The sequence below is a fragment of the Cyprinus carpio genome, chromosome A8 (genome assembly GCF_018340385.1).
Source record: "Cyprinus carpio isolate SPL01 chromosome A8, ASM1834038v1, whole genome shotgun sequence".
Taxonomy (NCBI): Eukaryota; Metazoa; Chordata; class Actinopteri; order Cypriniformes; family Cyprinidae; genus Cyprinus; species Cyprinus carpio.
The window spans coordinates 23,388,317-23,416,306 of NC_056579.1; the positions used below are offsets into that span (position 1 = coordinate 23,388,317).

Sequence of the window (27,990 nt, forward strand, 5' to 3'; positions counted from 1 at the left end):
TTATCAGTTAAAAGTTTTACTTTAACTAAAATTCTATAGTGATCTGTCACGACACAATAAAGAGCCACCAAACAGTATTTATTGTTTGAATTAATTAAAAAATGACAAAATTTGAAAGCTGAGACTTTGTTTCATTCCGAAAGTAACCTGCTCTGTCTTGTCTGTCGGTACGTTGTTAGTTTCCAATGTATTTTTCATTGGATGAGAACATCATGTGTGGTGTGGGAGCGCCATGGCTTGTCAGATAGAGCAACTGTAACTAAGTGGGGCAGGTCATTGTGAAGGGTCAATTTAACCAATAGGATTTTGACAGCCCGGGTTGCCAGATGTAAGCCAGCAAACAAATGGGGTCAGAGATCACAGATTCTATCCATCTTAAAAGCTCTATGACCAGAGGAATATATGACCAGAGGATGAATCAACTCATAAACTTACAGTGTAAGGCTCGTTGTCTTCCAATGTCAATTGCGCTCTGTGTGCGTCCCCAATCTGGCAACCCGTCAAGTCTGAGTAAGATAATATAAAATATAAATCTTAAGGGGATTTGAACAAATAACACATTACTTTAGTTGTCTTTTTAAAATGTGCTATCCACAACACTGGTGTCTTTAATATCTCACCCTCTCATGTAATTCTCTGGGTTTCTCCATCTGCTTCTGGCTGTTTAATGGAACTCAATACCACGTTCTCTGACCTGCATTTAAAGGCTTTGTGGTTTTCTAGTAAAAACCAAACCCTGAAAATGACATCGACAAAAATACAATTCTCTCCCGCATGCTGCTCACTTGTCATCACTTGTGGTTTGAGTTTCTTTAAATTGTCTTCATATCTGGAGCGAGGATTACCAACTGTTTGAAATGCAATTCAAAGCTGTTTCCCTATGAACTCTTAGCACTTAACCTAGCGAAGAAAGGCCTTGATTGCTTTAATAACAATACGGGAAGTGAGAGGTGCTGGAGAGGCCCTACAGATCAGCATATTAACACGCATAAGGAGGAAATCTGCTCTGGGGAGGTTGATTGGGGTCACAATGAAGAGAAAAACAGAGATATACAAATACCTGAGAAAAGTAAATTGAGCAAACCATAATTAGAAAGCAGATATGCACTCACATGCTTGTACCTTTCTTTCTCCATCCACAACAAAAAGTGTTAGGTGGCTTGTACTGTGACAACAAAGTTGTCCTTAAAATTATGCATTGAATCAAAAGCAAAATTGTCAGTCCAGGCTTTTACATATCTCTTGATATTTGATGTTTTTATGCTCTCAACAGCCGAAAATTATCATAAAACAGATTGTGATTAGAATTAAGTATGTTTATTCTCACTGCAAGTAAGCATACCTAATGTCTAGGTCATATTTTGCAATTTTATTCATATTTTATAGAATGAGGGCAGGTCACACAACCTGTCCATGTTGGCATCTTCCTAGTTTGACTGGTTCTGCAAAGATACAGATGGACACACTGGCTTAGTATGCATGACAGAAATATAAAATTATCACGAACATAAAAAAATACATTAAAATGCCAAAGAATAAAGATGCTATTTAAGTCTATCTTTTATAGGTTTGATAATATATTAATATATTTATATATCTAACTGTTGAACCCAACAGTAATATATTTTTTTCCAAATCCTGAAAGAATCAAAATGATTTATGTTTTAAAATAGCCAGTGTTTTTACAGTCGATTTGTTTGACTATATGCATAGCTCAAAGTTAAGAATAACATCCAAATTTGTTATTTAAACTTAATAGATGGAAAATGCTACAGCTGATATTTATTGTTATTTTAACCATGCACAATTTCATGGTTAGTTGAATTTTATATGTTTGCATTCAGCAGGTTATTTTTTCTTTATTTCTTTCTTTATTTCTTTCTTTATTTCTTGTTATCAGAATAGACCTGTGGGCCAACCCGCCAGTTGAGAAGCATTGCTCTATGATCTCTCGCTTACACACACACACACACACACACACACACACACACACACACACACACACACACACACTCACGTACAGACACACACTCACATATTTTCAGTGCAACACAGGCTTATGAAAAGCAGCAGGGATTGTTCTTGAATTAGGAAAGTCAGGGGCACCTAAATAGGGTCTGAGAAGTAAAAGGGAAATGGGGGGTCAGGCCTGGATTGTGCTTGAATTAGCCAGACTATTCAGGTCCTCCTGAAAAGCTTCTGGGCTCTTTCTCCACAAGCAAATTGGGAGGAAATCTGGCTATTGTCACGTGTTTTGAAGTGGCTGGGGCTTTAGCGAGGTGCTTACCTACAGATGAAAGTTGAGACAATGGAGCCGCTCTCAGGCCGGGACTGTAGAGAGAGAGAGACAGAGAGAGAAACAGACAGACAGACAGAGAGAGAGCGCCGGAGGACAGGCTTTCAGGAGGAGGGGACAGCTTTAAAATTATGGGGCATCACACATGCAGCAAAAGAAGAAATGAACTTACAACTCCAGTATAGTTTTAATTAATTTAAGTTTAAATGAAATATTTGTTCTAAAGTTCAAAACATCTTTTAATGATCTTTGTATAAATCACACATTTAAAAAAAAAAGTTGTTGTTGGAAATTCATTTTATTTCATTATGCTAGCTTCATTTTTATTTTGTGTAGAATATATCTTTGTCAGAAAACTAAACAATATACTCTAAAAAAAAATCTGTAAAAGATAGGGACAATGTATTGCATTAATATGTTTTTACAAGTATTAGATAATATCCTGGCAGATAATTTCACTTCATTTTGTGTGTGTGTGTGTGTGTGTGTGTGTGTGTGTGTGTGTGTGTGTGTGTGTGTGTGTGTGTGTGTGTGTGTGTGTGTGTGTGTGCATGTGTGTGTGTGTGCACGTGTGTGTGTAGAGTAAAAAAAAAAAACATTTAATTGTAAATGTACAATTTAGAATGTATATGTATATGTAATGTATAGACTTTGAATATATATATATATATATACACATACATATATGTGTGTGTGTGTGTGTGTGTGTGTGTATGTATGTATATTGTATTTATATAGCATTTTTATATAATACATGTGTATTACAAAGAATTGATGAATAAATTAATAATATATATATTCATTGTGTGTTTTTTACTTGTACTGTAGCAGTTTGTGTAATTCTGAAACTTTGTCATCTGGTTGAGTTAACAGTTCTAACTTTGTGTGAACATATTCTTGACGCTAACATGATGACCCTTTCAAATTTCCAAGTTGGTGGAAGATGAATGTACAGTAGATAAGTTTCAAGATGTTCTGTTCTTTGAAGGAAGAGTTCGTCACCACTCCGTATCCATCTATACCAGCAAGCTTAGTCATGGTTGAATACTTTCAAGTCATAGTCCTTTAGTTTCATTACTTTCTTTACCTAACTTTTGTGCCCAAAATCCCTTTCCATGAGAGTTGTCACTCTCCCTTCTTTCACTGTTTCACTCTTGAGGGACATTTGTCTGTGAGTAAAAGTCTGTCTATTAGAAGTAAGTTGTGTCCAGGCCGTGGGCCCTCACCTCTCCCCTCCTGAGGCAGCCCGTGTTTTTCGTCACCGCCCATACCCTCTTCCTCCCTTTACACCCCTGAGGTCTTCCGGAGCCTTCCTTAACATTCTGCCCATGTCTGCATTCTCATTAATCAACGTCAAGCTTCAACTGGAGGACAAGGCCAGTATTCTGTGCGCTGCCCCCTCAGACGCTCATACATCTCATTGTTCTGATTCACATGGGCAAAGAAACGGCCCAGAGTCCGACATGAAAGGGATGAGACAGAGAAAGAAAGAAGAGGAGGCATTTCTACATCTTTCTCTCCCTTGTTCCCTCCCCTCAATGCTCTCTCTATCCGTCTCTCTGTTAATTTCCAGCTAGTGTATGGGAAGAGACGATCGTTTTCATGAATACATTTAGGTCAGTCTACAATTGCCATTTGTGTGCATTATAAGTCAAAAAAAAAATTGTCAGTTGCAGAAAATTTCAACCATGTTACCTTGACTGTAGATATTATACAACTGATAAATGATAATAAACTATAGATAAAAAAGAAAGAAATATCAGCATTAAATTCGCTTTGTGGTTTCACAAACTTAAGCATTGAACACCAAATGAATGTTAAACCTATCCCTGTTACCGTCAACCCTGTTACCGTCAACCCTGTTACCTTAATTAGATTAATACAATGTATTAATTTAGCATGAGAACTCTTCAACACATATTGTGTCATAAAATGACCCATTTACAGAAATGAAAAACAGCTATTGAGAGGATGAGAAAAAAGAGGGGGAAGAGAGAGAGAGGAAAATGTAGAGAGATGTATGCCACTCTTTGTCCTGTGTTCATTGTCCGTTGTTTGTCATTAACCTTTGCTGTAGCTCCCTGATGGAGCTGCCACTTTTTATACAAAGACAGCACTTTTTTTACCACCCTGGGAAAAAAAGCATTTAATCATGTCTAGTGGGAGAAAACTCAAACATTTTTGAAAGGTTTTATGCTGATGCTGAAAGTTTTGACAGACAACAGAGCGCACAGATCTGAACGGACATCATCGGTGGTTTGAATGAGCGAAATGGAAAATAATTTGGGCCAGCACACCTGACAGTTTCTCTCTCTTGCCATCAACCTTCCTGCCATTTTTCCATGCTGTCACAGTGTCCTGTCCATCAAAAATAAGCCCTTTAGCTCCTCACTCATGATCCTGCTCATGAACAGTGTTTGATACAGGAAACACAGGATCCTGAATTTAAAAAGCTGTGTCTGAGTTCACACTTGTCTGTCAATAGATGTTGGTGTTATTATGCGAGTCTCAGTCAAAATGCGAGCATAGGAAGATGACAGACGTGAGAGACGGCACAAGAGTGCGCGGTCTGGATGACTGATGACCCCCCCTCCGGGTCCCGTCAGCCCTGTTACTCCAGCCGGTCACATGCCACATTGTGCGACTGTTCACCAATGGACCTCTTTCCCTGACACGGAGAAGCAATCAGTCTTTTCATCTGTGCACTCTCACTTTTACACACATACAGTTCCTCTAGGCACTTACCGGCTGGACATTGGGGTGGAGGTAAATTACATTGCCAATCAATCTTCTCCACCGACTAGATGAAAGCTGTCTAAACTTTCGCTCTTTAACTAACCCTCTGAGGTCTATTAAGAATGCCAAGCATAAACTGGACAAACAACATCTGAGATTAAAAGCCATTCACTTCTGCTAGAGGTGCTTGAAAAGTGGTTTCTTTGGGAGAATGAGCGAGGCTGTAGGGTTCAACAGTTAGATCCAGAAAACTGCTGTCTCGCAATGGAAAAGGAGCTGGTGGTTAAGCTGGTTTTTGTTGTTTTCTCGGGCAATGCCACCTACATCTTTCTTCAAGCTTTCAGACTTCATTAAACATGAACATTAGTAGTGTTTGCTAAAGAAAGCAAATATATATAATATCATTATATATATATATATATATATATATATAATATATATATATTATATATATATATATTACTGTTTTTGAAGGTGTTGTTGTTACAGTGTAATTACACACAAGTACTGAGTTTGAATGATCCCTTTAACCCCAAGTATTGCATTTTGCACAACAGGCATGAATAATATCTCAAATAAAGTCACTTTTAAGGGGAAAATGTGCTATTACTTTTCTAAGCAATAAGATATTGGATAAAGCTGGCAAAAAAAATATATATATATATATAATATATATATATATATATATATATATATATATTAAAGCATATTGATCAGAACATCATAAAGACTTAGGGATGGACTCATATCATTTGGACAGGAAAAAAAATGCCCTAACCTTCCAGAACACCTAAGCATCTACATAAAAATTTACTAGCAGCCAATCAGCCATTCATCACCCCAGCATAGTGGCGCAACTTTTACTGTATGTGATCAAAAAGTGAAAATACTGTTAATTTTGATTTTTTTTTTTTTTTTTTTTTTTTTTTTTTTTTTTTTTAATCCAAAGAATCTATAAAAAGTAATTTATTTACTGGAAGCAACTAAGAGAATTTTGCTATCATGAGATGTTGACATAAATATAGTCCTTTTGACATACTGCAGTTGCAACCTAAATTTTTGTCAATGATTTGTAATGATTTATAAAGGACACGCCTTGCCACCAATAAAGGTTTTTTTTTTTTTTAGATTTTCTAAGAGAAAGAAAAGAGAGAGATAGAAAGAGATCTTTGTGTGGACCCTCCTCTCTGTGGTTTTGCTTTAATCTTGAGTTATTTTCTCAGTAAAAAGAGGTCAAAATACCATGACGGTTGCAGAGCAAATTTCCCCATGCCCATACACGGTATTAAGATGTCTCTGATCCACAGTGGCCCGCTGATCTCCCCTGTTGTCTTCTTCTCGCGCTCTTGTCTGGGACGGTGGCCAAGTGCCACCGAGGACACCGGGCCCTAATAAATCATCCCTATTTCAACATCTGCAAGGCCCAAAGGCTACCCCTGACCACGAAGAGCACTTCTCTTTCTCACCGGGAGACTCCTCAGGGATGACAAACCCAGCATTGTCTCAGTTCCAGTGAAGAGGAGGATCTCTTCTTCTCAACCCATTTGACAAAAGGCGTCTGAAGGCCAGCTTTAGCCTGCCAGCCCAGATAGCTGGCTCTCAGCAGGAAAGACTGTTCCCTCTCTTTCTCTCTCCTGCTATCCTTCGCCCTCTCTCTCGCTCCCGTCTTTTAATTCTCTCCTACTGCGGAGGTCAGCGGCTAGGCCTCGTCCTTTCATTCCCACTGCACTCTCAGGGGAATATAAAGACATCAAGTGCGGAGGAGGGGAAAGAAGCCAAAATTGGCAGAAAGAGATATTAGACATGGCTGTCATCACTATTCTGTGGCCACTTTTCATGCGAAGTGTCGTAAGACGAAGGGGGGGGGTTTAGATAAATAAACAGCATGGCGGAAAAGTTGGATCTGGGACTTGTCGCATTATTCATTTTAAAAAAATGGGCTGAAAGGGGATGAAAAAACCTTGACAACGCCAATTACATAGAAGAATTGGAGAAGAAATCAATTCGTAGTGTTTCAACATTGTATACTTGAGAGCTTAGCTATTCATTGGCTTTTAGTGTGTTGCTCCAAGCCAGCATGGGGCCTGATGTGATTATTTGTGTTTGGTTGTGAGAGTGCATTTTTACTGATACTGATGGAGAGTATATAAGGACTAGTTCAGATAAAAGTCTTCTAGGTATCCTCTTGACCATGCTTCTACCTTAGCATTTAAAAGATTTTGAAAGCATTGGATTTGTTAAAAAAGAAGTCTGTCATCGTTCCCGTTGCATTGACCCACTGTCTTCCACCTCAAAACATTTGGATTTCCAATTAACCCAAGAAGAATTGTGAATTTCCTGCTGGCAGACAGGCCTTGATGTCTTAATCTTCATCATGTCAGTGCCATGAAAGGCGGCATTTGACAGTGTTTCTCAGTATTGAACATACCCCCAAAAGCCACCCAGTGACTCTAAAGAGGGTCAGGCCAGCGGGCACAACACCAGCCCCAACTGTCTCTTCTGTGCAAAAGCAGCATATAGTAACAACATGTGTATTGTCTGTCTGGAGCTGCCCAGAGTCCCAGGGCTCCTCGGGGGGCTGGAGAGCACAGGAGATTACTGTGACTTGTTAGCCTTGGCTGCCAGACATGTGCACAGAGTTTTGTTCTTGGATAGAACAAAGAATAGCATATAACAGTATCAAATTTGCCAGCAAAAGCAACAATATATATGATAATGACAGTAAACTGTCCACAGTGCTCCTATGGAGTGAACCATGTTTTCAAAAAAGTCCCGATTAAATTCCACTAAATGCAACTTCCTCCACATCTCACAGCATCTCACAAAGTCTAAAAAAATTTAAAAAAATTTCAACTTTTCTAAAAAAAAAAAAAAAAAAAAAAAAAAAAAAAAAAACAGCCTAAGTCAAGCGCCTTTTTGACAGTTGACCAATGACAAGCAAGTAGCAAGACCAGTAATTTCCATAACAACAAGAACAACAAGAAAAAATGGAGAAGGTACTGGTAAATAGACTTATCATACTAATTTCGGAGCACAAGGAGCTGTATAATATGAGCACAATATTCTATCCTGAGAATGGATTTTCTATCATACTGTTTCCTTCCCCATATTATTTCATGCACCCACAAACGTCATTGTGAATCGACACTCTCCTCCCCGTTAACTTCAAAAGCCAACGCAAGACGTCCTCTTTCTCGACATTTCTGCACCACACAGCACTGGGCTACTATTGCTATAGCAACAAAAGACGCCCTCGGCTGCTATTTGTAACCAAAACGCCTTTGTTAACTTTTTCTTGTCATAAAAAGACGCCAAGTGTGAACACGCCGTAAACTGGTTGGCTGGTCTAAACAAGCCTAACCAGTAAAAAAATAGTCCAAAACCCCCCCCCAGCCTGACCAGCTAAAGAAGTGGCCAAAATCCCTCTAAAACCAACCTGCTGACCAGCTATGACCAGTTATGATCAGGCTGTACGACCAGCTAAAACCAGCCAGCCAGTTTAAGCGTTTTTTTTTTTGTTGTTGTTGTTGTTGTTGTTTTTTTTGTAGGGAGATATTTTTTAGTGTCACTTCATTGCTTCAATTGCATCCGGTTATGACACAGCATATATATGTTTACAATGTTACATAAAGCACAGTGATGTAGCATTTTGTTTTGCTTCACTATTTGGCTGAAATACACAAAATGTTACACTGTTTAGCTAAGCTATTTTCACACTGGTGCCAATAGTAAGCTACCATTCAAAGTAATACTAAACTGCAGATTGCTAACATATGCTAGAAATGCTACCCAGTGTAACTCTACAAAAAAATAGTGAGCTAACTATATTAACTACAGTATAATAGTGAGCCTAATATACATCATACTGTTTCCTTCCCCATATTATGTCATGCTGCAACACTGAACTCATGCCCTGTCGCTCCTATAATGGACACTTTGAGGGGATGGGCTATTTGTTCTCTTCTTCATATAGCAATATCTATATGTTGTGTAGAAGATAAATATGACGCTAATAACTTCACAGCAAGTCTGCAGCAATGTGACAGTTTAGCCAATTATCAGATCCTTGTAAAGAGAGTTAGGAGGAACAGCATAGCAAGAGAGAGAGTGAGACAGACAGACAGTGTATATTCATGTGAGTGAAAAAGAAAGAACCAATGTCACTCAACATTGTGAGGCCACTTGCATGGGAAACACTGAACTCATGCCCTATCGCTCCTATAATGGACACTTTGAGGGGATAGGCTACTTTGGTAGGTCCCCAGGCCCCGATAAACTAGAATTCCTGTCTGGTTGCAAACCCAAACAACATTAGCGGCCACATTGCTGCCTTCCTCCCCCAGCCTCCGTGTGCTGCCCTGCCCTGGCATTGAGCAGAGGCAGATTCCTCTGTCTTTCCCATCAGCACTACACCACTTATCTCCAGATAGTCGACAGCGATAACGCTCTTAACAACAGCTATGTGCCACCATGACACATTAGAGGGGTCTCAAGCTTCAACATATCAGCCCCCGCCCCTACCTTAGCCTGTTTGCGCGCCGTCCAATATTAACACTGCTCGTTTGGCAGAAGAACTTTGCTGCAATTTTCCCTTGGTCTCCTCGCTTGTTATTTCACTAATCACACAGTAAAGTCTAATGCTTGCCACAGAGTGTGTCATCGTTACTTAACTCAAGGATTTGTGTTTTCTCATGTGAGGTATGGATGAGTTCTCATTCAGCACTGCCAGCTTGCAGCATCCCACCACCGGCTACATCCATAAAAGTTCAGGGCCCATGGAACAACATGGCTAAGCAAGCCATGCACAACGTGTTGCCTTTTCAAATTCATTGCCCTCATTTTCATTCCTCTCTCGTTTTTGATTCTTTGCTTCAATGTGGGTGTAGATACTAAAACTGTATGAGCGAAAAATGGCTTGCAATGAAAGTTGCTTTAGCAAGCAATTTCCCTGTTGATTACTCTACTTGCATGACTAATGGAAAGTTCCAGTGAAGTTAAGACCGTTTGTACACTCATAAAGTGAGCATTCAGCATAAACAATGATGAGACCATTATAAACCATAGGTCAAGCAGAGGCATCTGGACCTGCCGAGATTTCCGCCACTCAGATGCCGACAAAATGACGATGGCGTCCATAGCAACAGCTATCAACCATAGTAGAAAAATGACAACCATGATCTCGGAGGGGGTCACCTCTAGCTGGGTGTCAAGTCATCTTAGACATATTTTTTATTATTCATCTGAGAGTTTGGCCCCAACAGATGAACTAGTAATCACCTTGCTCGGGCTCTGATAGAGCTGTTTTGCGTTATCTAGTGGCTGATAAAGTCATTTGTGATGAGCCGAAGTTCATGCTCAGAGGCGGCGGCAGACGACACCTCTCATTAGAGATGTCAGATTAGGGAAGTTGTCCTCTCCATATTAGGGTGTAGCTGTTCTCTTTGAAGTAACAGCGATTAGGACGAGCAGTTTATTGCTGATTCATATTATCCTAGCATAGGGTCAAGTGTTTTTCATTACAGAATGATCTAGCATTCAAACTGTACCAACACTATATAATAGCAAGACATTTGTGGACGAAGAAGTCGTGTTTGTTTACACTGACTGAAATTTCCAAGAAAGTTTAACACTCTTCTATCACTAGAGATCATATATATATACATTGATCTTTGCTAGGGAATAAACAATTGACAAGCCTTTTGAAGTGATCCTAAAACGCTGTCCTTTAGCACTCTTCCATATTGATTTTTCCACAGGGAAAAATGGAGAGCGAGTCAAGGCCAGCCATAAAGAGCGTCCAAGGATGTTCCCATCATCACGCGATACGACTCAGACATCTCATCTTTCAGCTAATCTTTGTGGTTAAAGTAAACATTGCACTGTGTATCATGGGAATGCAATGTGCAGGAACAGACTAATCAATTTCATTAGCTGCATTAATCATCATTGGTTGACGTTTATTGTGGTGGTGATGGGTTGATCTGGTGGACTCGGGGACAGGTGGCTAGAGTGATAAACGTTGCTATCTCTAGAAAGAGAAGGTAAATAGACTAGAGTCTTTATGGGAAACAAGAGTTGGTAAGCTGGGGAAATTAATACATCTGTCCTTAAAACTGTTGCATTTATATAAAGTCATTAATTCATTGGTGACCGCTTATATATCGTCTCAAGTGGACGAAAATGTTTAGTTCAAACTAATTTTTTTCCTACTTATGTTATGTATACCTTGGAAGGCAAAGCAGCAAAACTCAGATTCCTACACCATACACATGCACACACTGATTTACCAACTGACTCAAACGTACATAAAAGTAAAGAGTGTAATACCTGCGCCACTAGTGTCACCAAATGGAATTGCACAACAATTGTTTTGACTGTTTTCAAAGAGACTTCCTGAACAAAGTACTTGTTTGTCATTGGTTTGACAAACAGATAGTCCTGCCCCAAACTCAAATCACTGGTTGAGACAATGTTGCTGCGTTGATAAGTTTAATGTTGTAAAAATCAAACACTTCATCTTTAAACGGCGAAGTTAATGGGATATAAATATTCAAACATGCAGTGTTTTTTATATCACTGTTCATCTTGGTTGTTTTTATTTTTTATTTTTTCACATTAAGGCTTTCCATCACATCTAGCAGTCCAAAATTATTGAAGCGTTTCCCTTGACTCGACTGAGATCGCTGGCAGTGGATGAATAAACCACTGCCTACATGAACTTTGTCCCTCATCAACCACACTGGTAGAGGAAATATCTTGTTTGTGATCCCTTCCCTGTATCTCCAGACGGTATCTCTTGGCCGCAGCTTTAGATTTCACTCTTTGAATTTTTTAGTGGTCAATGCGACTACTAATCTGATTTGGACGCCTCTCAAGCCAGGAGGGTAAACCGTTCTCTAGCTACAGTTCATTTGAAGCACACAGCCATGTTTTGTGTTGCCTGAGCGTGGAGAGCTAAAATGATACAAATTCTTATCCTGCAATTATAACTATTAGAGTTGTGTTATTCTTGGTGAATTCACTCATTCAAGCATTGGTTCAATTATCATCAAGGGTAATTGTTTTCCACTCAGCTCCAACTGATGGGCAAAAGCAGTTCTTGATACTTGGGTTAATATCGTTAATTATAGATTTGAGACTTGTTTTGTTTATTGTGCTGTTCTTTTGTAAATAATGAAACTTTGACTTTCACAGCAGATATTTCAGATTGCATGAACTCATTGCATGAACTCACTGTTTTCATAATTGGCCATTACAAGGTACTGAAAATGCACATTGCTCTTTATATAATGGGAGAGTGGGTTAAGCTGTGCTACCTTTTATTTAAGTTGTCCTCTAGTTAAAGAGAAATGAGATATGTCCTGATACACATAATTGGAATTAGAAGAATGGATGAAAAACATAATGCCACTCATAAAAGTGGTCAATTGACACACACACACACACACAAAAAAAAATTGTTTAACAAAAAAAAAATGGAAAAAGAAAAGCTTAATTATGCACTATCCCTATCCAAAGTACTGTACATTCTTCATTTCTTTATCTTAAAAGGCAGTAATGTTGTTGTATACCTTTTGAAAGCATGTATGTTATACCATGAAATACTAAGTAGGCTGCATACTAGGTTTTGAAACAGTGCATGTTTAAAGAAGCTCTTCCGATGTCAGATGTAATTGTAATTTGGTAAGTTTGGAAAACCAACCATAAAGTACGAACCTCAAAACTCAAAACAATAAAAAAGACTCAGAACCTCAAAACAAATCTTGCATTAAATCTTCTCAAAAGACTTCAGACTTCATGGTGTGTTCCCTTTACCAACTTTAATGTCAAGGAAAGGTCACATCACGCCATGCTACAGATATGCCAAACTCAACTTCAACACTTTTGTGCTTTTACAGCACTTCTTGAAGCTGGCCTGTTTTCATCAAGAGAATGTAGTGCAGCCAAAAATGATCATGTTGTCATAATTCTATCATATGTCCATAAATACATGTTGCACAGTCGTAAAAAGATTCACCGTTTCCATTTCCATTTGCTGCACAGAATTTCATAATATATGATCCACCAGTGGTAGCAATGAATTAGATTGTCCAAATATGTGGCATGTAATGGAGAGTCCACAGAGCGGAGTGGTTAGCATGTGTGTGTTTAGACACAAACGGCTGGCTCATAAAAGCTGTGTTTTGATTGGCGGAATGATTCGCTGTGATTATAATGAGACAGATTTAGTGATCCCCACACCCTCATTTCTCACTCAAACATCATTTTTCTTGTCCTTTGTCTTTTAATGTGCCATCACCAATAAAAACACTATGCAAAAAAAAAAAAAAAAATACTTAGGCAACACAAAACAACACATTTAACTTCTGTAATGTGACATGTTTCCTAAAACAAAAGGCAATATTTTATTGAAAATAGTGTTGGGCGGGAATTTATTTCATCATATATAAATGTATGTAAATGGATGGGACTGGAACATGTTAAGCTCAGTGATGTTAATGCTACCTAAAACTAATTCTAAAACGGTAACTTTTATAATAAAGTTACATTTGTTAGCTATATTTAATGCATTAACAAACATTAACTAACAATGAGCAATACATTATAAGAGTATTCATTAATCTATGTTGACATTAGGTAATAAAAAGACAGCTGATCATTATTAATCCATGTTAGCTCGTGTGCATTAACTCACATTAATAGATACAACTTTTGATTTCAATAATGTGTTAGTAAATGGTGGAATAAACATTAACTAAGATTAATAAATGCTTTAGAAGTATTTTTAACTGTCAGTTTATGTTAACTAATGTAGTTAACTAACGTTAACAAATGGAACCATATTGTAAAGTATCTCCACTAAAACTACTTAAAAATAGTTGAAATAAAGATGAAGTAAAATATAAATATAAATAATGAAATTAAATATAAATATTAAATAAAAACATATACGAAATAGGAATTTACAGGGAATATGCAAATACGAGATAATCAAAATAATATTAAATACTATAACAACATTAAAATAATACCAAAATAACACCAGTTATGCTGTGATATTATTGGTTAATATTCTTTCTGCACCCAAATGGCTTTATGATTAAAATAAGTCATTTCAAGAAAAATGTAAAAAAAAAAAAAAAAGTCATTTCAAAGGATTATTATTATTATTAGGACTATTAAAAATTGGATCTACACTGTAAAAAAAAAAAAAAAAAAAAAAAAATTCTGCCAGGACTTTTTTTCAATCATAAAACACAACACAAATGCAATGCACAATTCAAAATATGGGTAAAACTCTAGCATTTTAAGTTAGTTTGCCTTATCCAAAGCATTTTAAGTGTGTTTGCCTTTTTCAAAGGTGAGCTCAGCTCTTATTCTGACATTAGCTGTAGCGTGAGCAGGCAGGATCAGCCAACAAACATCAGCTATTACTTTATCTACTAAAGAAATCCCATCAGTGACTTAGTTTGCATTTCTCTGGGCCGGAGGGTGTCAGACGGCACTGACCCCAGCATCAACCCCAAAGCGAAGAAAGCCGGCATTTGTGCCCCTCGACCCACATACATATGCACTTATGCAACTCACAAGAGACTTTTCACTTTAATGTTTGGCAGGGCTCAGCCTGCCCTCCGCATTCATATTTGGAGAGCCGCAGTCCGGATGTCAGAGTGACTTCTCCTAACCTCTCTCCCTTTTCTCCTTCTATACGTCAAACTCTGGAAGAGTGAAACTTAAATAGAAGACTGGAAAACTTGTTCTCCTGAGCCCTGAGCTAATGCAACCACACTGTGCTTCTCCAGACGTCTCAGATGAACACTTCATTTGTTTCTTCATCAGTGCTCCAACATGAATTTGTGGCAAATATTTAGAGGGCATTTATTTTAGAGGGGTAAACGGAATGGTATTTTCCTTCATTGTGTCTGTCATCATGTGGCGATTTCCCTCAGGCTTGCCTTCAGACTGCACATAATGAATAATCTCATCATGCAAGTATGTTTCTATATGCATTTTTTATACTCCTGCTTTGAATTAAGAGCCCATATTGATCTTCCACAGACACCAGTGAAGCACTTTCATCCAAAAGCACATTGCCCAGTCTGACTCAGCACAATAGTGATAGATCATCAATATTTTACATTCTGCATGTATTGACGAAGCAGTATCGCTTCTCAGACAGTCAATCATTATGCTGGCAACAACATAAAGAAAAGCATTTATAAAATTAGATATTTTCTAGCTGCAAATCTATGCTAAAAAGCAAAAACAAAAGCTGTTACTTGTTAGTGTGCCGAATGGAAGGCCATTGAGGAATCAGCAGTCAGTGGTGGGATGTTTCAGATGTCCTTTACTCCTCCTTGATTATTACTGATCATACCATAATTTATCTGTATCGTTCTATTATTATAAGCTGCACTGAAAAAAAAAACTAATAATTTTACCATAAAAATATCCAAAAAAACTAAATTAAAAAAAATAATACACTATAAATATGACTGTGAATTTTACGGTAAAAGGATGTAAAAATGCTAAAGTAAAAACCTGTTGAATGGTTAACGGTAAATTCCCCTACTGTATACGGTGAATAACCATAAATTAACGTTCCCAGAATTCCCTGCGTTACATTTCAAATTTTATTCTGTTTTGTTGTTATTATTTGAAATAATTTTACACCTAATGTTTTTTTTCTTATCAGTTTTGTATAATAGGGTTGTGTGTTACACCTAATGTTAAAACACATTATACCATTTTCATGTGTGTTACCATGATTATATATATTTTTTTTTTAAATGACACTGTGCACCTTCTATATGTATATTATTATTTAAAAGCTGCTTGTGAGGGGCTTTGGTTCATCATGTGACTTTCTCATCATCACCTGCATTTGGTGGTTATCAGTGTATTACAAATGTACAAAATAGATTTCAGTACTTTAATAAGTTGGTATATTAAGATTATATCAGGTAATGAAATTATGGTATTTAACTGTAAATTTAAGTTAAAACCGTAAAACCTAAAATGTTGCTTCTGTATTTTTTACAGTAAAATTCTGGCAACCACAGCTTCCGCATTTTTACCGTAAATTTTACGGATTTTTTTTTTACAGTGTAGTAACCAATAAATACATAAAAAATGCAACAATTAGTGAAGGCCAAAACCATTCAATACAGAAAAAATGCAACAATTAGTGAAGGCCACATCAAGAGTGACACATGACTTTAGATCACCAATATTGTATCTGGCATCCCAGTTCTGATCACACTTTTTTCTTTTTATTTTCTATTACCTTCAGAGAGAGAGAAAAAAAAAACACCTATGCAGTAAGGGCCCATAGGGATTGTTGTTGCATCTGATACAAGATTCAAAAGCTCTTTTCTCACTGGTTGTTCCTTGTTCTTAAGTTATTTATGTCGTATCACACAATGTACAGCTTCTTCAAAGTTAACTTACACACACATCTGATATTAGGCTGGACAAACAGCAGTCACAGAGTGCGAAAAGCATACATATCGCTCATGAAAGGTTACCGTGACCTTCCGCACAAAAGTCTTGAGTGTTTGTTCATTGTGTTTCGCCCTCTATCTGCCTTCGCAACCCCAAACGCCAGTGGTTCTGTTAGCTCTTTTCATGTGATAAGTGTTAAACAAACTCACTTTCTGTGGCTTTCTCCCATCTCACCTTTGTGCTCGCACAATGGGAATTTGACATTCCTTTAGTCATCCGTTTCACTGCCCGCTGTGTCTTTCTCACATGCACTGACAGGACAGGAGATGTTGATAAGAGTATAATAGAGAATCAAACAATGCTAAGCTGAGAGCGATTATTTTTAATTACCCACGGTGGAGCGTTCACTATCAGTGCACTCTTAATATTTGCCTTGGCCAACAACAAAAAAGCTGCAAGCCATGAGCTTATTAAACCCGTGATATATGGTTTATCAGATTGTTGCTGGCTTCCTGGTATTTACAGCACAAGTGTTTTTATTTCTTTGGAGTTTTTCGATGACAACTCCTTGATGAAAAATGGTTCGTGCAGTGAAAGCATAGACCCATGTGGATATCTTTTGGTTGAGGCCCAGAATAAAGTTTGGCCCAGTCTGCTTTGTTAAAGTTAAATGCTAACTGACATGCAATCTTATGCCACACTTTGATTCACATGCAACCGATGGAGCAAGTCGCTACAACCACTTCATATTCTTAGAGCTTTGTATTTTTGGTAAACATTTAGGAAACAGGCTCATTGGAAAAACATGCCTCTACCTATTTTTTTTTATGTTTATTATTATTATTTTTGCAAAACTCCAAAAACATACTATCAGTCCATCCATACATTCTCCAAAATGCTTGTTCTATGTAGAGTTGTGGTCCAAAAATGTATCTATATCTACATTTCACTGCAGTTTCCAGCTGAAATGAACACTAGTGGCAGTAAAACGCCAACCACTTTTATTCCTTTTCTCACATATTATGATTACAAGGCAGATTATTGATTAATAGACTTACTTTGTGCATTTCCTTGCACACTGCTATGCAATGACCTTTTACCATAGTTTTATGATATGCAAACTAATACATTTTTATGTGTGTATCACATAACCAGCTCCCTATTTATGAGTTTTCTGACCTGGTAAACTTGCTTGGTAGCACACCTGGTACATCACTGCACTTACAATGCAGAGTGCTCTGCTAAAACAGCCTGGCAAAGGTATATTATTTAACATTTTCTTTTGCTAACACCATTGGTTAGGTTTAGGCTAGGGTTCAATGAACATATATTTACAAACTGTCATTTTATTAATAATGTAATAAAACATTGCCAGATTCATGCGCATCTGTTTTGGAGAAATTAAATATTTTTAGCGCCACTTCCATTTGAAAATGCAGTGTAGTTGCAAGAAGCAACATAGTATCATTTTGCAGAAAAGGTTTCTCCTGTGAGCCTGGGCTACATTTAGGACATTAGACAGCCTTTAACAGAGTGGTTTAGATATGCATGTGTGATCGCAGTAATTAATCTGCTTTATTGTGTTTGACATCATGGTTTTGTTCTGCTTCAGACTGAAACAATGAGGTCCAGAATGCAAAATAAACCCAGTTTCTTCAACCTCTCTCGCCTTCTGCAGTCAAATCTCGAATTCAGGTTGTCATCTGCCGCAAACCGAGTGACGCCCGCTTCCGCATTAATTGACAATATCAATAACAATCATACATTTACATATCTAAACTCCCCACGCTCACCAAAACGAGAGAACTCTCTCAATAACTGCAAGGCAAAACTTTCACTTTGCGGCTTTCTCGGTGTGGTCGACTGAGCCAACAGGATGTCACTCACTCGGTTCAAAAGGCCTTGAGGTTGGTCTCTGCTGGTTCTTTTTGGAAACTTGCGGCTTTTGACATCCATAAGCATCTATTGGCCGCGCTGCTATATTGCCTCACATTATCCAGACTTGAGGGGAATTGTTTTTGGCAACGCTCTCTGACATTTTCCCACTGCAAAGCCCTTAAAATGTGCTTGCTTTACTCCATACCCCCAAGCTCAAGCTGGGAGACAAACTGCTTCGTCAGCCCACCAAGGTTTACAGAGCTTCTCTAATTGCAATTAGCCCAAAGTTCAATTAGCTTGTGACAACAACACATTGTTGTAGGCGTGATTGAGTCTGTCTTCAAACTGGTGCGTTGGGTGTCGCGCAAAGCGCAAGAAAATCCAGCCTGTGTTTTCTTTGTCTGTCGTATGTCTATTAAGGCAGCTGTGCTGGAAAATGTTGCTAGAGTGTGTGCAGTGAGCTTGTTTTCTTTTGTTCAGTCTGCATGTCAATATAAATAGGACTGAGGTTGAGAAGAAGAAGTCCTGATGGTGCCTGCTAACAAAGGTGGGCTTATAACAGTAATAACAGCACACACTTTCTCCCTGGTGCTAATTTGCTTCAGACACTTGCGTTGAATCACCGCACAGGTGGCTGCGCTTTCATCAAGCACGGCCTGCTCGTATTTATTTTTACAGTTCTACACCATAGTGCCTCTGTTTTCGGACACTTTCGAGCACTGTCAGCGTGACAAGCTAATCACTAGAGCTTCATAGTGTTTTTCATTTACATAAGAAACCCTGACCCTTGTGTAAGCAAACGTTTCGAGAAGCTTTTGAGAGCTACAATTGAGCGTTTTACGTCTGTTTGGGAAAAGCATGCCTCACTATCTGTGGCACAAATTGTCCTGTCGCCAAAGAAGTAGAAGAAAAAAAAGGAGAAAAGTTAAAATGATTCTGACGTGCCATAAATCACACCAGCACTTGTGGCAAATCATTTTTTCCAGCCATCTAATTAATACATTATTTATTTGCTTGACGCACACACACACACACAGGCATGTGACTGTAAGTCATTTATATGGCTGAGTGCCGAAGCATATGTAGATAATCACACACACACACACACACACACACACACACACACACATTTATTGAGCTTTTTCATGTATAACATACTATAGACACTATATACTGTACAGTAGGTTATAAAACTAATAAAAAGTACTTTAGACTAACCTAGTATTTTTTGGTGTATGTGTGTGTGTGTGTGTGTGTGTGTGTGTGTGTGTGTGTGTGTGTGTGTGTGGTGTTTAGTGTGTGTGTGTGTGTGTGTGTGTGTGTGTGATGAGAAAGTTAATGTCCCCCATTTAGATATCTAAGAAAATCCAAGTGCACACACACAGCAGTGAACACACACACACCGGAGTGTGTGTGTGTGTGTGTGTGTGTTGTGGGTGTGCCTGTGTAAGGTAAGTGTAGTGTGTGTATGACATAGTTTTGGGTTTGTTGTGCAATCTGACAATAAATGTGGAATGTGCTGGAAGGGTTCAAGAGGGGCGAGGTGGGAGGGAGGCATTAATGCGTGTAGTGTGTGTATGACATAGTTTTGGGTTTGTTGTGCACAATTTGATACATATATTTATGTTTGGCATGAAACCATTGACCTACCTGGGAGCACCTGGTAGTGTTTTATAATCTAAACAGAGCTGCTGGGCCAAATCTGTTTCACACATTCTCATCACCCCACCAACAAATTCACAACTTTTGCCTCTATTTTTTTTATTTATTTATTTTTTTTAAGTTACATTATTAATTTCCATGGAAATATACATTTTTAACACCTTAGAACTCTAAAAGGAAAAACTCTCTCATCCGCTTCCCGGAGCAAATGTAGAGCATTGGTCTGGCAGTAAACTGCCAAGTAATTATACTACACACACTTGTGTGTCTGTACTATGTGTGTGTGTGTGTGTGTGTGTGTGTGTGTGTGTGTTTTGTGTGTGTGTGTGTGTGTGTGTGTGTGTGTGTGTGTGTGTGTGTGTGTGTGTGTGTGTGTGTGTTTAGCGTGGGCTGATGAATTCATGTGATTGCACACACTGGTATGTGGCCGTGCATATAAGTGAGTTTATTGCTTTCATATGCTGCGGTGCAGAAAATGAAAGACATGAATGAGAAAAAAAAAAAAAAAAAAAAACATAAATAAATAAATGAGGAATACTGTATGTAGATACTGGGTCGGGGTTCTTGTTTAAAATGTGAACACAGCAGAAGCGTAAGGTTGTTTTGGATACGTGCTGTTCTGACATAGCTGCAGGATTGAATTATGGATGTAAGTAGTTTAAGTAGACTTGTTTGAGTATTTGTGATGTAATTGCTTTCACTCGGGCGGCTTGGATACACTGACAGCCTAATTTAGAGAACCACAGTTTTTGGGCAGTCTGCAGAGCTGTCACTCAAACCCTGATAAAGGCGGTGCAGACTGTAGAAAGGATTCTGTAAAAGAGTCACTTATTCTGTTTGCCCCCCGCCCCCAGTGACTCACTCTATCACCTTTGCAATCACATTCACCTCATTCACGTGGATAATTACAGATGGAACGTGCAAAATCAAGACGTATGCTATATTATATGGTCTTTCTGTGTTCCAAAAAGAACCAGATTGAAAGTAACATGGTTGACAGTTTATTTTAACATTGCTGCATTGATTAAGGTCATCGCACTTAAAGCTATTTTTTAATTTTTTAATTTTTTAGAATTATATTATTTATTTATTTATCTACAAATGTCAGGTTCAATCCAACACAACATTAGCATCACGCAGAACCTTTACACACACACACACACACACACACTCCATTCAGAGGATGAGACAGGAAACGGGTGGGCACTGCAGATCAGTGTAAAACGGCCCAATAATCCCAGAGCACAGCCTCTTCCTGTTCTGCCCTGAATGAGCCACTGAGATTCATATGAGTTCCCATTATCTCCAAACCGGGAACAAGCTGGCTTCTCATATGAGCGACACTGGGTGCTTTCTAAAAAACCTGCTCTAGATAAATATCCCTTAAGGCCTCCAATTCCACATCTCCTCCCACTGTTCAGCTTAAATATATACATTAATGCTTCCATCAGTCAGCGATAAAACTTTAGCATTCATTTGCTCACAGGAGATGGTTTAACCTGTGCTGGTGTGCCAGCGGGTGGCGCAGATTCAGATGACAGAATATTTAAAGCTCACTTCTCGACATGTCTCAAAGCCCACATGTGACCTCCGCTATTTAGAGTCTTTAGAATATTCCGGCTCATACTGAACTAAGTCTCTATGAAGAGCACTGATGGTATATACTGTTGATAACCTCAACCTATAAAAGTAGTTCCACATCAACAGGATGAAACTGATACTTTTACAGTTCAAATATTACTTCAGTTCTACTAATGAACCAAAATGCACGTAATTTCTGCTTTTAAAAGTTCTTGAACACTTGCGCTTAGTGTAAGATCAGAACATTTGAAAACGTGAAGATATACTGCACTTTTTTCTAGTCACTGTCTTTCAGATATTCAGTCAAGTGCTGATTTCACGCCATAAATATGACATGATGCTGTATTGGTTAGTAGTCATTAGTAATCATTAACTAATGTTTAGTAGTTAATCAGTAACTGTATCTTTTTTGTCTTCACAGCAAATGCTGAATGATCATGAAACGTCGTCTCAAGACAGCTGTATTAAAAAGGTAGGATTCATTTTATGTCAGTTCTCCCCTCTCGACACGTCATGCTGATATCACCACACACATATCTATCTATCTATCTATCTATCTATCTATCTATCTATCTATCTATCTATCTATCTATCTATCTATCTATCTATCTATCCGTCTGTGTGTGTGTGTGTGTGTGTGTGTGTGTGTGTGTGTGTAAGGACAGAATCAGCCCTGAGGTTATGTAATGAAAACATCTGTGTCAGATAATCTATAACATCATCCATCTATTTTTTCTCACATCCCACCCTGTGTCTCTGAGATGCATCTGTCTCAGACAGAAAAAAATGCTGTTATTATGAGAGCTGCAGGATTTCTTAAGTCAAATCCCAACAGACTGACAAAAAGAAAAAGAGCTTCTTTCATTTATTTATCCTTTGCTTTTAACCCGTTATCCCTCCTTCACAACACAAACACTCAGAAACCGAGATGCCTATCTGAGTCTGTCCATATCTGTCCAGCTCCGACCCTCTCTCTCTCTCTCTCTCTCTCTCTCACACACACACACACACACACACACACACACACACAAAAGCCTTGATCTGAGCTCTTTTAGATGTAATCCACCACACTCTGTCCCAAAAGTGTGCACGTGTGATTGTGTCTGTGTGTGACATGTAAGCTTACAGTGAACTGACAATGATAGTACACATAGACATAGATTAATTATAGAAACTCAATGTGTACATCGCCTCCGGCAATGTGCCTGCGTGTCTGGCTGGATATTAAAACATTTTGCTTTGTAAATGTAGCTAAAACAGGCGGCTGATGTTTTAATGGGAAAGAGATTAATGGCTCTTTTGACAGCTCTCTGAGACGATATCAGAGCTTTTGTGGCCCCTGCTGTGACCAATCTCATATAGACGGACAGTGTTATTTTAACTTGCACTGTTTATAGGCATGATAGAGGGCTGATTTTTGTCAGTAAACACACCAATATTATTATTATTATTATTATTATTGTTGTAAAAACTGCTATGAATCAGTGTAATATATATGTTATAAATCTGTTATTACAATAAATAGTTCTGACATTGAATTCTGTTTCACATATATTATGTGAACATAATATATATATGTGTGTGTGTGTGTGTGTGTGTGTGTGTGTGTGTGTGTGTGTTTGGCTTATATTTCAATATTGGTGCATTTACTGACCTTTATCATTTTTATATATACTGTATATTGATGATGTATATATATTGTGTTTTTGACCCATAATTATTTATTTTTAAATTAATTAAATATATATTTTTTGAGGAAATTTTTTGGAGGTTTTTTTTATAGTAGAAAAAAAGTATATTAGATATTTTTTGAGGAGGATAAAAAAATCAATACCTTTATGATATTAATTTTATGCTAAATATATATTGTACTTAATCTTTATTCAGCCATGTGGCCTATTGAACTTCTTTTTTTTTTCTTCCTTTTTTTCGTTTTCATGGAAAAGTGAAAGGATAGTTGCTGTACCTGTTAAAATGAATGAGATGAAATTAATCTCAGATGTTAGCTTAACTGAACGAGGAAAATCTGCTGCTTTAAAAAAATATATCATCTCAAGCAACCCTGCAAATTTAGGGCATCTGATTATGCCCCAAAATACATTACAGGTCAGGAGGGGCATCGTGCAGGCCTGAGGCGAGTCGTCTCAAATGTGACGATTGATTGATTATCATAATAATTTGTTTGAAATGATTATCAGGATATAATAATGACTGCCTGCACCCCCTGCCTCGTGCTGCATTTTCATGCTCTCTTGTTCCCTCGTATAATGCACCTCCATCAGAAATGGCCTCTGGTTATGGAGGCGTAGTAACAGGGGCCTCCCGGTCGTGTCCTCAGGGGCTGGGGGGCCCCATTGATGAATGATGACCCAAAGGAGCCTGAAATCAGAGAGAATAAACAGGGGGAAGAAGAGAAGAGGAGAGGGACAGGGAAGGCTGGTAACTATCTGTAGCGGAGGGCAATTATACGGCAGGCCAGGCAGCCCCAGGGGCAGCAGATCGCTCTGAAGAATGCAGAGGGGTCCTGACCACCCTACACTCACTCACTCACTCACACACACAAACACATACGGTGGGACCGATGGGAAAGGAACAGAGAGTTTTTGCTGTCCATGTCAAAAATGTTTCCTCCTTTTCATTTTACAAGCCTGATCTGAATGACAATCGCAAAATCACACGTCGTAACGACTCCTTCAAAGCACAATAAATGTTTCCCAAATGTCTGCTAGTAAACACAAATCTAAGTTAACTACACTTTTAACAACACTTTCTAACCGTCACTTCAGGAGCTCGTTCGAGGGAAAGCGATTCCACACTAGAACATGCCAGTTCAATTAAAACAGAAAGCTTTCTCATGCACTCCAGTGCTAGACGGTCTGAAAACACGGGGAAGTTAAAGACGTTTAGCCTTTTCTTTCACTATGAGGGGAGTAGGGCTGTGTAGAAATAATATTTGTGGTTTTAAGCATGACTATGAGAAGATTTAATGATAATATCCCTTCTCGGCCCCTGGCTCGGTTCGGTTTTAATGGCCCCTGACTGACAATCTTTCTCTCTGTGTGGGTGTGTGATTGTGGAGGTATTTATAAAGATACATTATCTTATCTGAAGACAACAATCAATTATAGATAGTTTAAATACTTTTCAGGTGTGATAGCTAATAGTAGTTCAAATGAAATCAGAATTGACCTACAGCAATCTTTCATCAGAATGTAATAACATTGAAATGACCTTTTTTGAGTCAAATAAATGGAAGGATACAAACATTGTCTTTTGACTGTCAATTTAAGGCTTTTCGTCTTCTAAGAGTGAACACACACACACACACACACACACACACACACACACACACACACACACATGCATGCATAGATACCCATATATGAAACCACAGTAATATGTGATGGTTGTTAGTGAGGGCGGATACAAGACATTTTTTATCTGACCTCTTATTCCCAAAGGCATCTCCTGTCATACTATCACTTCTCTTTGACAAGAACAGAAAACAAATGTCTCTTTCTGCCACATCTGTGGGAATTGTCCTTTCCAGAGCAGAATGCTGTCATTATCCCTGATCTTCCCAGCGTTCGCAGGACTAGAGCCTCAGATACAGTGTGAAAGTAAAATGTGTGTGTGTGTGAGATTGTGAAAGAGCGAGATCAGTGATTGAGGATGGAATGATCCATTGTGGACAGAAGCCGGTCTGTGATGGCGCAGCTCCGCTCGGCTGTGCTGGAATTCAAGTGGGAGCGAGTGAAGAGGGACGCAGAGCAAATAGAAGGCTGCTGAATGATCAGTATATTAACTATTTAAAACAGCTCCACTCTATTTTCTCTCTATGATGTCTGAAGGGAACTTTCCTCAACTGTCTGTGAACAAAGACAGGATAAAGTGGCTCGCTTTGTCTTTACTCAAAGTCCTCTTCTATTTCTCTGAGTGGGAGTTCATTAGTTGTGTGAATGAAGTCTGAGCCGCACTCATATAATAACATGCGACCGGGCTGCTGTTCACATGGAAACCCTTTCTAAAGACGGGATAGGTTTGGGACGGTTGGGGTGCTCTTGTGGTAATGGTGGTCTGAGACCCTCTCGTGCTCTTTCTGTACGGGGGACGCATTTGTTTTTGCTGTCTCAGAGCAGGGACAGCTGTGTCCCCAGGCCCATTTCTGAACTGGAACTATGTGTGCAGTGGCCCCAAAACTATTTGAACACTAAACTCCTAAAATGTCACTGCATTATGTAGCGAAATATCAAACCAAATGGCATTTATTTTAAAGAGAGATAGCACAAACACAGTTTGCAGGCATGTAACAGAAAATAAAAAGTTATATAAAAAAAGATATGGGACCTGGATGTTGATGATTAATATCAATTGTTTCTTAGTTTAAAAGGGGTCATATGATGCGATTTAAATTTTTCCTTTCTCTTTGGAGTGTTACAAGCTCTTGGTGCATAAAGAAGATCTGTAAAGTTGCAAAGACTAAAGTCTCAAATCCAAAGAGATATTCTTTATAAAAGTTAAGAGTCAACCACGCCCTCCTAAAACGGCTCGTTCTAACACACCCCCACATCTCTATGCCACTGTGTGCGAAGATTTGCATAACACCGCTCAAATGTTCACGCAAAGAAAGGAGGCATAACTTTTATTCTCGCTGTTCCCGCTGGAGCCATGTCGTGGAGATGCTGTGTGTTTCACTGTGAAAGTGAAACTACTTTGTTTGGTCTTCCAAAAGAGGACACAACTAGAAATCAGTGGTTAAGTTATATTTACAACACTGTTCCAGAACAGTTCAACCCAAAAATTCAGACGTGTGTAGAGCATTTTACGGAGGACGAGGACTGTTTACTGAGAGAGTAGCCTACAATGCTGCTGTCTGTTTCTAAAAAGTGGGGCAATTCCAACTTTGCAAGGAAATGCAGGAAAAAAAATAATAGGCTAAATCATACACACGATTTATAAATTGAGAGAACAAATGACTAAATTGTGTGAACGATTTAGCAAATCGAGGGAACGAAATAGTAATCGTGTACACGTTTTAGTACTTCGAGGGAACATATTAGTAAATTGTGCACACAATTTATTTATTTTTTCTTGCATGTCATGTGCGGGGCTCTGTAGACTCACAGCCTGTAAGTACATTTTTATATCTAAAGAATTTGCCACTGATGATTCAAACGCGAGTTCTGAGCAGTGTAGAGTAGTGCTTGTTGTTTGTTGTTTCTCCAATCACAAATGCAGACATGCTTTTATGTTTACGCAGTGCGATGCGCAACAAAACGTGTAAAAACACAGTATAAGACATTATAATCAGTAATTATGTCCCCACTGGATGCAGCAAATGCCTTGTTTATAATGGGTTTTATTGGTTTTGTCTCGTCGCGCGGGAACACAAGGCATCACAGTATGATAAGTGGCTTAACATTTCCATCACACGCTTGAGGCATTCAGTCAATCACAATGCACAGGATAGCTGGCCAATCAGAGCACACCTCGCTTTTCAGACTGATGAGCTTTGTAAAAATCGATGCGTTTCAGAAAGAAGGGGCATAGTGGAGAAACAATAATGTACATTATGTGTAAAATAATGTGCTTTTTTTAACTTTAAACCGCATAAACACATTTCATTAAACCAAATACACAAAATAATGTTCTTTCTAGCAACATCATATGACCCCTTTAAGGCCATATTTCTGTCTGACATAAGTATTTCCTGCTTAAAAATGTCACTTTATTGATTGAATGCTCCATTGTAGCAGGTTTTATTCATGAGTAGTTTGGATGTAATTTGGCTCATTGTTTTTGCATTCCAGTGTATTTCTGTGTGAGTAGGATGTGTTTTGATGTTTTGATAGCATAGAAAAGCTGCTACACAAGTTAGCATGTTGTCTGAATCTAATTTTGGCATGCTGGAAATGTTTCAGCTCTTACAATCCCAGATATGACTTTAGCTGGTTTCAGATGTCATTCTACTTAACTGACCTCATTTCTTAGCCATGTCAGTATTGCTTGATAAATGGTGTTTTCGAATCACTCTTATCTCTTTGAATTGTGTTGTCGCTAGCATGCTCACCACTCCAGCGTCTTGCAAAATCCCTTTCAAAAGCAGATCGAGCTGAAGTTCACAAACAGCTCGTTTCTCATCCTATTGTGGTGCCTGTCACCTCAGAAAAGAGCCCAAATCCCTGGTTTGTTTAGGAGATCATGTGATAAATGCTACAGCGCTAGCGTTCAGGATGGCTGACCCGAGAGTGCACTGCGGAGGCCTGACTCCAGCGCTGATCGTGCGCTTTCAGAAACCTTTGTTTGCCAAAGAATCTGCGAAAGCATCCTAGCTATATTTGCAAAGAAATTATAATCATGATGAGGACATTACAGAGCACTGCTATTAGCTG

The 27,990-nt window shown here is 38.4% G+C and overlaps 1 protein-coding gene across 6 annotated transcripts in view; it reads left to right on the forward strand.

Annotated features, from left to right (window-relative positions):
* Window positions 1–27,990, forward strand: part of LOC109094668 (histone-lysine N-methyltransferase PRDM16-like) — a 207,043-nt gene that overhangs the window by 85,131 nt on the left and 93,922 nt on the right. For all 6 annotated transcript variants that reach the window (XM_042762873.1, XM_042762874.1, XM_042762875.1 and 3 more), the window contains exon 3: window positions 22,020–22,070. In XM_042762873.1, the coding sequence (XP_042618807.1) occupies window positions 22,020–22,070 (51 nt within the window). The remainder of the gene's footprint in view (window positions 1–22,019; window positions 22,071–27,990) is intronic.